The 13,337-nt window shown below is 43.0% G+C and overlaps 1 protein-coding gene across 2 annotated transcripts in view; it reads left to right on the forward strand.

The window, feature by feature from the left end:
- PPP6R2 (protein phosphatase 6 regulatory subunit 2) overlaps window positions 1-3,113 on the forward strand; it is a 156,543-nt gene extending 153,430 nt beyond the window's left edge. For both annotated transcript variants that reach the window (XM_044990735.1, XM_044990744.1), the window contains exon 24: window positions 2,541-3,113. In XM_044990735.1, coding sequence (XP_044846670.1) covers window positions 2,541-2,592 — 52 coding nt within the window. In that variant the 3' untranslated portion in view covers window positions 2,593-3,113. The remainder of the gene's footprint in view (window positions 1-2,540) is intronic.
- The last annotated feature ends 10,224 nt before the right edge of the window (window positions 3,114-13,337 follow it).

Raw genomic sequence — 13,337 nt, forward strand, 5'->3', positions numbered from 1 at the left:
AGAGAAGTCCATTTAATTTCTGTTTCTTTGGTTTCACCTCCTTGGAAGGCTGAGCTTTCAAGAGCCTTTGGTTCATGATGCTTAATGCTCACTTGAGAAATAGATCAACCATTTGTGATTTCATAATAGACGAACCCCCTGACTTTGCATGTATTAACATTCTCGGGTTGGTTGATGCTGCTGGGCCAGTTTTGTTACAGTTCTTCCCAGCTGAGTATTTTATACATCATGAATCAAAGTTGGGGGAGGAGTCAGTGGGGAGTAGTGTGGCCGTGCTCACTGCATCCATCCTGAGGCATAGGAGATCATCTTCTCCAAAACTGTGTCTGATCATGTGTCCATTTAGTATGAGAGTCCCAGGATAGGAGTAAGATGGGACTGATTTTAGTGTGTCGCTTGCCCGGACTTTGCTGCCAAGTCACTTCACGAGCTAACTGAATTCCCAACTACAGTGACATTGGAAATGCAGAGCGTGCTATGAGCAACTTCAGTCTGCATGTAGATAAAGAATCAGCTCAGGATTTCCTGGCCACCATGATGACCATGGGCCTATCCCTGGTAGCTGCTGTCTCAACTTACACATTGGCTGGGATTGCAGGTTGAGCAACTGGACCTTCAGATCTGTCACAGACTGACCATTACCTCCTGTGCTCTGAGGTTGGGCCTCATCCGTCTTGGGGAAGGGACCTGTTTAGATGGTCTACCCATGGAAAGTCATGGAACTAGAAATGTTCTAGAGAGCTCAGGGAGAATCCTGTTCCACCGACAGACCACTCCCTCGATGGGTTGGTAGAGCCCTGTAATACTCTCCTCCCGCCCCATCCCCACCGTTGATGAGATGGCCCCTGGGTGCCCTCTTTGCTGGCTTTGTTCTTACAGGTCATGCTATGTTACAGATGATCTCTGACAAATGAAGCAAGAGGGAAGTTTTGGGCTGAGGCTGAAAAGTTGCAGCATAAAGATTTTCTTTAAATTCTTGTGCTGTGGTTCTGTGGGAGGCAAAGAAAAATCTCAGACATCCAATTTGTTTTGGGCAATAGGTAGTCTGGTCAACCTGGACTGTCTCAGTTGTGTAGCAGGTCGGAGTTCCACCAGCTGTGAGGAAGTTGTTTGACCTTTTGTGGACACAGTAGATCAGATTAGCAATGGGCTGTCTACCTCTGTGGTGGCAGAGCAGGGTCTTGAGGGAACAAGGGCCTCATCTTCTCTGAGAGTGTTTCAGCCAGTGGTGTTCCCTGAACTAATGGAGGTGTTGGGAGAACTTTGTCCCACAACCTATGCTTTGGATCCGCATCCTTCCTGTCTGGTGAAGACCACTTGGGAAGTAACGGATCACCTTACCTGTGAAGATCGTCAACACATCTTTTCGAGAGGGCAGGCTGCCCATAGCTTTGAAGCAAGCAGTAGTCTGTCCTTTGCTCAAGAAGTCGTCACTTTACACTGACCATTTATTGTCCAATATCACATCTTCCCTTGTGGAGAAGGCTGGTATGAGACAACTGTCCAAGTATCTGGATGCCTTTGATCTCCTTGACCCGTATCAATCTGGATATAGATTTGGCTACAGCACCAAGACATCATTAAGTCGCATTGGTTGATGATGTGCTGGTGATGAATGAAGACCAAGTCTCCATGCTGGTGGTATTTTATGCCTTCAGTACAGTTAATCAAGAGGTGATACCCTGGCAGGAGCAGATGGGGCTTCACTCAGTGCCTTCATTCTTTTCTCTCTCAGATCTCAACAGGTAGTTGTGGGCAGTTGCCCTTGTTCCCGAAGAGCTCTCAAGTCTGGAGTGCCACAGGGTGCCATTCTGTCACCCCTCCTGTTCAACATGTGGGTGTGGCTTTTAGAAGTGTTAGTGAGGAGGCACAGGGTGCAGTGGGCTGATGACACCCAGCTACATGTGTCTGTCTCATCTGATTCAGTGCCTCACCCAGTGTCTAGTTGAGATTGGGGCTGGCTGAGACTCTGCCCAGACAAGACTGAAGGTGATGATGGTGGGTTGGGTGAAGCAGTCGGAGAAGAGGGTACAGGTAATATCAGCCCCTGTGGCTGAAGGAGTACATCCATCATTAACTAATATTATTCACGGCTTAAGGGTGATTTTAGACACCTCCCTCAGCTGCTGTTTGATGTATTGCAGGAGAAAACCCAGCTTTCAAGTAGCTCTACTCCACTAGTGCAGCCATCAGCCAATCGGATTGTACAGTATCCAGTGAATTTTGTAGGAGTGCACACTTGAGAACCAGGAGCATATGGCTTCTAATCCTTGTTTTGACATTTGGCCTTGGACAGCTTTACTGCAAGTTCTCCATATGTAAAATGGGGCAGTCCAGTGCCATACAAGTGCTTAGTTATTAATGTTGTGGTCATGGCTATTGAAAAAACTATATGCTGGAAGGATGGCTTCAGCGTCACAGAAAAGGTGATTTGTCCAGGTGAATGCCCGGATCAGTGTAAGATTGAAAGGAGATGAGTGGGTGGCACAGCTGTCTTAGTTCTTTAATGCTTATTGTAATACTGTTTGTTTTTCTTGTAGGAAAGAGGAGGTCTTGCCATGTGCTGAAGCCACATTAAATGGCCCTGCTTGATGAAGCAAATGCAATGGGACATGTCTGATCCAGGCCAGGCTGCTACCTGGTGATGCAATTTGTCAGTTTTTTTCATTTTAATTTTATTTTTTAATAAATGCTGCATTGATGAGAGAGCTGGCATTCAGGACCAGACACACGATTTCAACACCAACAATCTGTTCCGGAAGACACTTGTTTTGTCTAAATGTAGCATTGATCAGTTAGTCATCACAGGAATGACTCGGCCCTACCCAAGGAAGCCTTCTGCCTAATTTTAGTACCTTGTCCCCCTCTCTCTTCTTCCCTTGTTTTTGTTTTCTCTTTGGGGTTCAATCCTATTTTCTTAGTGTTATTGCACACAGTATTCAGCTTCTCTTCAGAAAGGTAGCAGGTCTAACGCTGGGACTTGGACGGTGCGCAATAAGTCCTGCAGTCGTGTGACCAAAGTTCCTGATGGAGCTGTCTTTGGGCAGCATTTGCACCGCTTTTGTATAGCAATAAAGCCTTATCAGAAACATTTCATAGGAGGTAAAGATAAAACAAACACTTTAAATGGGATGAGGCAGGGAGGGCTGGGGATTTTTTGGGGGGCGGGAGGGGGTGAAAGGGAAGACAATGACATTGTGTCCCAAGCCAGAGGCCAGATAGCAAAGTTAGTGTAACACTGAACTGTCTTGAGCAGTGGGCTGTCTCTGCATTCCAGTGAGTTGCACAGTGCTCTGTTTCTGGGGCATGACAGTTCACTGCAGGAGCTTGGAACATTTAGCAACTGGTTATTTCCGTCCACGCCATCAAAACTCAACCCTATGGATGTCGTCGTCCTGCGTTGGGCTGGAGAGCGTGCAAAGACAGTAGCATGTCGTGTTTGCCATCTGAGAGGACAGTCACCCCAGGACTGCTGCCATGCAGGGACAGGAGCTGACGTGGCACAAACAGGTTATCAGGTGCTTGCTGGCTTTTTGGAGACTAATGTATTTTCAAATTGATATGGAAATCTTTTTGTTCTGTTTTTAAAGTTTTTAATGGATGCAGGAACAGCCACACTTTTGCACTTTGTACCTAGTGACAGCAATGGAGAATGATGTGGCCCCAGCACTGGACTCCTGCTGTTACGCCCCATGTAGATGGTTGTGGAGGGGGCTGGGGAGGCACACTGCTCCAAGGAACTGTGAGGTAGAACAGTGCAGAGAAAAGGACGATACCTAGAACTGCCCGGGAGCAAGGTCATGTCAGGTTGTGTACTTGACTCTGGAACAAAGGAGTCTCTGCGTAAGCATGAAGTACCCAGCCTGTGCTGGCCTCAGCAATGAGCTTGTTCCCAGCCTGGACTTGTGCCCTAGGTCGTACGGGTGTAGAAGATGGGCCGCTTTTAGTACCAGGCTCAGGCTCATAACAGCAGACTGCCGTAAGTTGTTCTCAGTCTGTGCTCCTGTAGGCTTTAAACATGGAGCTGGGCTTGCTTTTGTGTGTAAGCTGTGTGTGCTGAAACCCACCTGGTCACATTTGAAATGCCGCTTATTTTACTAGTCCAAGATCTAAGCTGGAAAATCATTCACTTTGGCATAAAAGCATGAGGCTTGGCACATAGGTAGCCAAATGGCTTATTTTCAGCTGTATTCTCATCTGTGCGAATCTGAAGGCCTTCATCTTGTGAGTATGAAAAATAGCCCTGACACAGATCTGTTATCATGAGCAAAAGCACCCCAGCCATATTTCAGTTTGTTTTTTAAAATATTTTATTTTGAAATGCATGATGTGGATGTACATTATGCTGCATAGTAAACATTCTTAAAAGTATATTGGTATAGAAAAGTGAAGAATGAAATGTTCTCCCTTATCCCAGCAGAACAGACCGACTCGGTATCAGTGTCTGGAAGTGAGGTGCCCACAATGCAAGGCTCTCATTTATTTGTCCAAAGATACGGGTTTGGTTTTGTTCTTAGGGTAGACTGAGGATTGCCTTTATTGGAGTGTCAGAAATGAAGTCCAGAGTGCTGGAAGTAAAATGAGATTACACTCAGCAGCCCTGTGAACTTTCAAGTTGTTGAGGCAATTTCTTGCAGCTGATACAGCTTTGTTGTCTCCCAACGGCAGCTTTTGGTAAGCAAATGCTTGCCACCTCCATTGTTCTGGAGGCCCTTTCTCCCTCCTTCGTGCAATTGAAAAGAAATAATTGAAAGATGCATTGTGCTGGGAGGGAAACCTCACACTCACTGTTGGTTGCTCTCCAGGCTGTTCAGAAGCCAGTTTCACTTCACAGCCAAGATTTTCAAAAACAATTAAATGATTAGTAACTTTGAGTGCCCAGTTGGAGATGTCTTAGAAGAGTCTGATTTTCAGAGAGTTGAGGTTCAGCAGTTTATAAAAATCAGGCCTCTTTAAGATCCCTTAAGTTGGGCACTCAAAAAATTTACTATGTCAAAGCAGAAATGTTATTAACCAAATACAACAGAACTGCAGCTGATCCCAGCAGTTACTTGAAATCCATGGCTGGGTGTCACAGCCCCATTAAGTACCTGGTGAGGCCAATAGCTTGTTCCCAATCTTTTCTCAGTTGCAGTTCTTGGCCTCCAGGGGCTGCATTTCCAGCTGATATAGTCCTGAGACTAAGTGCAGCCTGCTTGGGATCTCTTTGAGTGGAGAAGGGGAAATGTCCCTAGGAATCTGGTCTTTCTATTGGCTTGATGCAATTTCAGCCACTGCAATAGGGTAAGTTGCATCAAGTCTGCAGTGTTAGTAGCAGATTTTAACCTTTTATGTTTCATATTCATTAGCTTTGAGCATTGACTTCATGACTTCAGGTGAAAGCTTTAAAAATGTGTTTAAAACATATCCAGTAAACAGCTCTAAATGGCCCAGAATATGTTAGGAGTGAGCCCCAACCTTCGCTGCACAGTGTGAATTTGGAGGGGCTCTTGATCTGAAAAGACAATAGTGAACTTGTCTCTTGTGCCTAATTAGTGATTAGGCATCTTGTAAATAGTTAGATAAACTTGTAGAAATGCCCAAGATTTCTTGCTTTTAAGACAGTGAATGATTCCTCCATATTCTGGGGTTTAGGTTCTGAATTATACCTCATTGACTCCACAGCATTGTCCTTCCTATCAGCCAGTGAACTGAGATGGAAAGTAGCTTTTATATGTTTTCACCCTTAGTATCTTGGAGGTTGTAACTTAGCACAGAACCCGTCAGGTGGTGGTGTCCTTGCCTGACTCAAATGATTTTATTAGTAAGCTACGCACAAAACTCTGGATGTCTATATTGAACTCCCTGCTATCTAAATTCACATACAGTATGGCTAGATTAAGGTCCCCCTGTCTCCAGTTCATGTGGCCTGCAGTTTTTCCATTTGGTCCTCATTGCTATCTGAGCTTTCTCCCAGCCACTTTAGGCTACAGTCTAGTGCTCTTGTTGTGTCACAGTCCGGCCATTTGATTGCTGTACTGTATCCGGATTACCTTTCGTGGTTATTTCCCTTTAAGGGATAGCAATGGACGTAACCCTTTCCTAGGGCATACTATGCCTTGTGCAATCTCCCAGTTGCAACAAAGATGTTTCCATTGTTTACGATGACAGATTGGGACTTGCTTTGACCATTGGAGGTGTTCTTCGTCGGATGCATGCTATACATCTGGGTCCTCCCATAGGGTAAGCACTGTATCCTGGGGAGGAATTGTTGCACAAGGTTGGAAGCAAGGCATATTCTCTACCAAAGATGGATTTATTTACACCCAGCTGTATCCTTCAAAAACAATTTTAGACTGGAGCAAAATTATGATCAGATCATGATCAGAAAGCAATGAAGACTGAACAGGAACTATATTCAGCTCTCTCCTTCCCCATCTATATGCAGTATTTAAGTCTGATCATATCTATATGGTATGTATAATTTGTTTAGTTTTGTGTGTGTGTGTGTATATATATATACACACACACACACAGATGTGTGTATATAAATAGCATAATACAGATTTCAATATATATATGTATGTTTATATACACACACAATTGGAAATTGTATGAAACTTTTTGAAATGGAGACTCGATGCACAAAGAACTTGATTTACATATGTATGCACAGGTACATATAAAACTCCAAGACATGCACAGCCATATTTGTTGGTTAAGACTGAGGGTGATAGACCATAGCTTGTGGTGGCAAAATCTGTTTTATATATTCCAGTTTAATAATTTTCACCCAGCAGGGCATTGAAATAAATGGATTACAAAAGTGCGTTCGCTGCAAAATGACTGATTTATATCATTGCTCCTGACATCACTGCTGCTGTACAATACTTTATCTGCCAATGTGCTTTTGTACTGGAAGAGGCAGAGGAGTTGGTTGCACATTTCGTAGAGAAACATATACAAATCAGCTGTCATTAAAAAGTTCTTACGTTGTAATGACATCTCACCTTGAAGTTGGTAGGACTGAAAAAATCCTTCATCCTTTCAGGCATCATAATACGATCTGTGGACTTTTGGTGAGTCCTGTCTTGTGATGTCAGTTGATCATTATGTGTACGACCACTCTGTTGAAAACCAGGATATATTATATTTGCAAAAAAATTAAATATGTGAAAGGCAAATCTGTGGTAATTGCTGTCAGGCCATCCTGTTGTAGAGATGTATCAGAGAGAACTGGTTAGGGGGCATGGGAACTTGCAAACTCAAGTTGTTGTGTTAGAATCTTTTGCCTTGCTTTTGTGTAGACCTGTTTGTCTGAATTCTCTTTCACGTCGTTCTGTTCAGGATTTGGAGAACGCAGGGAGTGCTACTAGCAGGGAGACCTGTTCTTACAGATTGAATGGGACTTGGAATTGCTTTCTCAGGTGTGCATTCCCCTGCTGCTAACATAGAGGTATGGTTCACTTCAAAATTGTACCACCATAAAAACAAAGGATACTTGAACCAAGGATATTTGGTTGTGTTCAGCACAGCTGTCTGGAAAGAACATGAAAAGTTGAAGTTTTTTTTCTTTACTCTGCCTTGTCTGAACACCCTGTTGATGGCAGCCATCTCAGTCAGATGGTTTGTGACACAGGTGTAAAATTTGCAGGCCAGGGGAGAGGAAAAGGAAAGCCGAGGCCTACAGTTGAGATTGTAAATGTGGCAGTACAGTTTGCCTCCATTATCAGCTGGTGTCCAAAAATAAGGTTCAGCAAGATGGCCAGCCAGTTGTAATTGAAAGCATCATCTAGCTTATTTAACAGGTTGTACCTGGCCAGAAGTTCTGGCTGATCGATAGCTATCCGTGGGCTGCTCACTGACATCTACTCCAGAATGGTGGTTCTATGTTTCTTTCTAATGTTCCACTTTCCCTCTAGTTCCCCTGGGCAGAAGCCTCTTGATTTCCTTCTGCCTTTTTAGTAGTTGAAGCCTTTGTTGCTAGTACAGTGCTCTGATGTGTGGTTTCAGGATCCACAGCCCTCTGCAGGGATATCACAGATTTTGCTTCTCTTCCTCATATTGTGCAACTTTTCCTGCATTAACTCCCCTCCCTTTGTACTTTTAATTATGGCTCCATCTTCCAGGATGATGAGCCATTCTACTCCAGCCATAATCACGTTTAAATGAAAGCGTCCCCATTTCCCTCACTTGTCCAGCGATTCTAACAGAGAAACAATTGAGTTACAACTGCAGAATGCACAGCAGCTCTGCTGCCCTGGTTAAGGCGCATGGTGGATTGTCAGTGTTGATGTTCAAAGAGGGGGCCCAGTGGAAGTGGAGGGAGAACAAGTCCTCGTTGCTGTATGTGTTCTGATAGTCAGACTTGCAGCTCAGTGTCACGTGAGACTTGTGGAGTTCTTGTTGTTTCAGTTTAATTTTAAGAAAAAATTCAGCAGCTCATCTTGTCATTTTTAACCGTTATTCCAAAGAATAGGTTTCCTTCTCCTGTTGATCTTCCCATAACAGTGACCTCACTCTGAACGGCTGAACTATGTTCCAGTCAGTTGATTTAGTCTCTAGCTGTCAAGACAGATTTTGCTGTGATTTTTTTTAAAAGTGTCTATAAAACAAAATGAAACCTGGTGTTCACAATGGTTTCTTGTTTTTTGTTTACCCCAGCATCAGTTCTCTGTGAAATCCTAATTGAGCACTTCATTATTGTTCTGAAAACATGTTTTCCCGGGTTATAGGCTCTCACAAGGCAAGTGTGTACTGCACAGATTTATTCTTTCACCAGGGCCAGCTTTAAAATAAAATATTTTGGATGGGTTCGCTCCCCAAAGTGAAAGTTAATTTCTTAAGTAACCTTGGCCCTTTCCCTTTTACCAGGGGAGGGCTTTTAATAGGGGGATGTGTTGTAAAGGTTGCTGCATAGAGTCGCACATTTGTTTGCTATTTAGAGGGTACAGCATAGGTATTTCTTGCCATGGTGCTGTACAGTGCCACTCTAACCTCTAGAGCAGGGGTTCTCAAACTGGGGGTTGGGGCCCCTCAGGGGGTCGCGAGGTGATTACATGGCGGGTCGCGAGCTGTCAATGTCCACCCCAAATCCCGCTTTGCCTCCAGCATTTATAATGGTGTTAAATATATTTAAAAGTGTTTTTAATTTATAAGGGGGACTGGGGGCGGGGCTGCACTCAGAGGCTTGCTATGTGAAAGGGGTCACCAGTAAAAAAGTTTGAGAGCCACTGCTCTATAGTGTGTGAGTTTGCTTAGACATTACACACTAAATTTTCTTATAACAAGTGGACAATTATCACACTCCTGGGGAGAAAATTCTGTGGGTTTCTGAACAACTAGCAGAGGGATCTTTCTGTGATTTCTGTGTTTTTTCGCAAGAAACCATGCACAGTCTGCTGGGAACAGCTGAGGACGAGAGAGCGTGAACTCGGCAGGGTGTGTGTGTAAAAAGGCAATACACATTAGTATACAGGGTTTACTGCTACTAATTGGTTTAAGCGGGGTCAAATGACAAAAAAAGCTTACCCGCAAAATGGTCAATAGCCTAAAAACTAAGTTGGTGACATGATAATACTTTTCCAAAATGCTGTGTTGCTGTTGATATTCATAGGAAAATGCATTTCACGTTATTGGTAGTTTGTCGTCTTGGTGAAGATAGGATCGCTTCTTCCTTTTCCAGGGATGGCCTTCTCTGAGTCTCAACACTTGCATGGTTTCCCTAATCAACTTCTAAAGGGATTTTTTTAAAACCATGTTACTCAAACTGCCTAGTAATCAATAGCCTGGTTTGGTAACATGGCTGCAGGTAGGCTGGGAAGAATTTAGACAGTAATTAGTAAATGTTCATAATTCCTTTAGTCTGACTGCACAATCATCAGGTAGCATCTGTGGCTTTTCCTCAGCTCTGTCTGTCCAAACGATTGCAACTCTTTGCTTCAAAAATGGACCTTGCTCATATGATTCATGCCTTTGCCACCTTGCGATGAGACTGGTGCAGAGGACTCTACGTGGGGCTACACCTTCCAGTGATTCAGAAACTGAGCCTAGTGCAGGACACAGACACCCTTTGTTACCAGCACATGATGACAGTGCTCTGTGGTCTGCACTGGACTGGCTGCCTTCTAATTGCCAAGTGGGATTTACACTGTTTGGTCTGACTGGTAAAGCCCTAGCTGGCTTGGAACTGACCTGCCTGAGAAGCCCGCCTCTCTCCCTGTGTGGTGATACCATCGTTGAGACCAGCAGAGACACTCAAGCTGGAGTCCTCTTGCTGCTGCCAGGGCATTCTCTGTATAGGTCGCTTGATTTTGGTACTTACATGCATACCAGTGTGAATCTGTTGGGATCTACAGCGTGCTATGAAGTTTCATCTGCTTTCCACAGGCTTCAGGGGTGAGGGGGAAGTGGGGTCATTCAATGTAAGTTTTACAGGATGGGTTAAGACAGCTGATTTGTTTACCTCTTTTTAAGAAATACATTTCTGATGCATATAAAAGGCACTTAGAGCACAGAGAGAGGGGCATTTGTGTTACAAAGGTAATCATACACATAAAATTGTTAATTTCTCCCTTTGCCCAAAAGAACCCCCATGGTTCACTGACATTTACAGCGGGGGAAAGTAACAGTGCAACATTGCTGGAGGACTAAGGGTCCCAGCATAATGTGCATTGAGGACAGGTAGAAATTCAAAGGCAGGTTTCTTTCTTGGGGCATGATGGTCCATTCGGTGCACATTTGCTTGCTTTAGGTAAGTGATGCTGGTAAGTGGAAAAACTCTCAAATATATTTTAATTATGAATCTTACTAATTTTTCAACTTCTGCAGTTACTAAATTTAAAATAACTTGGAGTAAACCCCATCTTATGTCAACATTCATAACTAGCAGTCAGACTTTTCTAAGCCTCCCTATGGCAGGTAAATTCCAGTCTCCGTTTGTCAGGAAACCATGTCAACATTGGCTTCATTGTGGATGGTGCCTTAATCAAAACCCAGAATGATGCTGTGAGAGTGATTTTTTTGTAGCCCTTGGATACCCCTTACAAGGATCTATGCATGGGTGTGTCAGTTTTTTAAATTTAAATTGAGCAGAAGTTTCTAAGAAGATTTTTTTCAAAACAGGCAGGGCCCGATCCAGCTCTCATTGACTTTATAGTGACTAAAGTTTCTGACTTTTTATGGGGGAGTTGTAGGTTGAGAGAGAGAAATTTTCACTAGGATCTGGCCTCCACCTGCAGCATCAGGCAGAATGCCCACCGATACGACATTTCCTAGTAAACCCCAGTAGAGACAATATCACATACTTCCTCTGATAAAGTGAGGCACAAAAATAAGCTATTTGACTGGCTCCTGGTTGTGCAGTTACCATATTATGGCCAATTAGGCTAGAACTCGTTTACCTCATTACTGGCAGGGCAGTGTGTTAATAAACCTGACCTAAAAGTAAAAACCTCCCAATCGATTTTATAAAAGAATTGAATTATATTTCAGAATGACCTTTTTCTTATTTTCAACTTTTTTAAATGGACTATAAAAATGCTGGAAAACAGGCATTTTTGTAAAATGTATTTTTATATTTGATTGCTCAGGAGAAAGGATTTTTCCTGAAATAGTGCGGCTTTTTGTAAAAGGCAGGGTCTCGGCTGTTTTAAGTTGACAGTTGTGTGCATGTAAATGATTAAAAACATTTTTCATGTGGTTCTAATGATTGAGTAGAACTTTTTAAATATTCTGGTGATCATAATAATTAGTTTGTATTAGTGCATTCCCCACTTGGTTGGGTTTTGAGTAATTGTGTTTCATGCATCAAGATGGTCTGTTGCCAGGTATTGGGAAAATTTCTCCTAAATTAGACCACTAACGGATGCAAACTTGGGATATAACTAAATTACATCAAATGTTAATAAAACTTGAACAGAATTTGAAATAATGATTATTTGTATTGATAAATTGGTGACCCCCTGTGAATATTTTCGTTGAGTTTTGAACATAGGTCCTCAACCTTGCAAACACTTAATTTAGTTCAACGAGTCTACTCACATTAATAAAATTATATATGTTTAAATGTTTGCAGATCAGGGCCGTAGGAAGTACCAGGAAAATAGAGAGGGCTTTACCGTAAGATAGATATTAGACAAAATACAACTCGGTCCCCATGGGCCTCTGTTTTCTTTTATAGAATATGTACTGACCACTTCTGTGTGAGAGCACGATTATGTACTCGGAGTTATTTTTAAAGTGACGACTATGTTTCTCTGATGCTACAAGCCCTGGGTCTTCAGCCTCAGTATTCAATGGTGGTTTTATAAACCACACCCTATCACATGGTGATAATGATCCCGCCCTAAGTTTTTAACCCTTTAAGTGCCCATCTCTTTTTGTGGTAAGGTTTAAATACCGAACTGTGACTGGGGCCTGGCATATTTTTAAAACTTAGATTGACAAGATAAAGGCCTCAGGGGTATGTGAAAAGTCCACACTCCTGAGTGCTGTCAGTGTGCCGACCTACAGCCCCAGCGTAGAGGTGATTAGGTTGAGGGAAGAATGCTTCTGTCAACATAACTACCCTCGCTCAGGCAGGTGGAGTCACTATCACAAAGGAAGAACCTCCTCCGTTGCTGGAGTGTGCAGCTGCAGCGCTGTATGCCACTGAACCCCTGTTGTGTAGAGCAGCTCTGACTTGCCAGGGCAGTGTGACCACCAGAGCAGAATGTCCTTGTGCAGGACATCACCCCTTCTTTTCTGAACTGAGGCCAACTGATGTAGTTTTCCAAGTTTTGTTTCTGAAACGTTGGTATATTAGCCCACCTCCAGTGCAGTGTATGTCACCCCTCTTCCTGCACACTTCACCAGTCACCTCACAAGAGCCCCCAATTATTGTACTCAAATCTTTAATAGGCAAAAAGACCAATATGGCTTTGACTGTCAGTTGTCACGGCATATCCTCTGAGGCCTCCTTCGTTATCTGTGCCACGTCAATTCAAATCAGAATAGTAATAGCATTGAATTTGCCCTAAAGATCTGTTTAATTTAGCACACAAACATTATTCGTCCCTAAACCATTAACACCAAGAGAACTAATGATTACCTTGTGCTATATATTTATGTAGAATGACAGCCATAACACATTAACGACACACATCTGCATATTGTATGAAAACAGCCAGAGTGAGCCTAGCATTTGCACATTGTACCTATTTTATTTGCACAGTGTAGTACTTAGTGTTTTAGTAAAATCACTGTAAATTTTAATAGTTAAGATATTGTGCAGTTTCTGGAAATGATTTGGAAAAAGAAATATTAGCTACTACTTTAACTCCTAAGAGAGCTAACTTTACAAAAGGTCTTGAAATGGT

The sequence above is a fragment of the Mauremys mutica genome, chromosome 1 (genome assembly GCF_020497125.1).
Source record: "Mauremys mutica isolate MM-2020 ecotype Southern chromosome 1, ASM2049712v1, whole genome shotgun sequence".
Classification (NCBI taxonomy): domain Eukaryota; kingdom Metazoa; phylum Chordata; order Testudines; family Geoemydidae; genus Mauremys; species Mauremys mutica.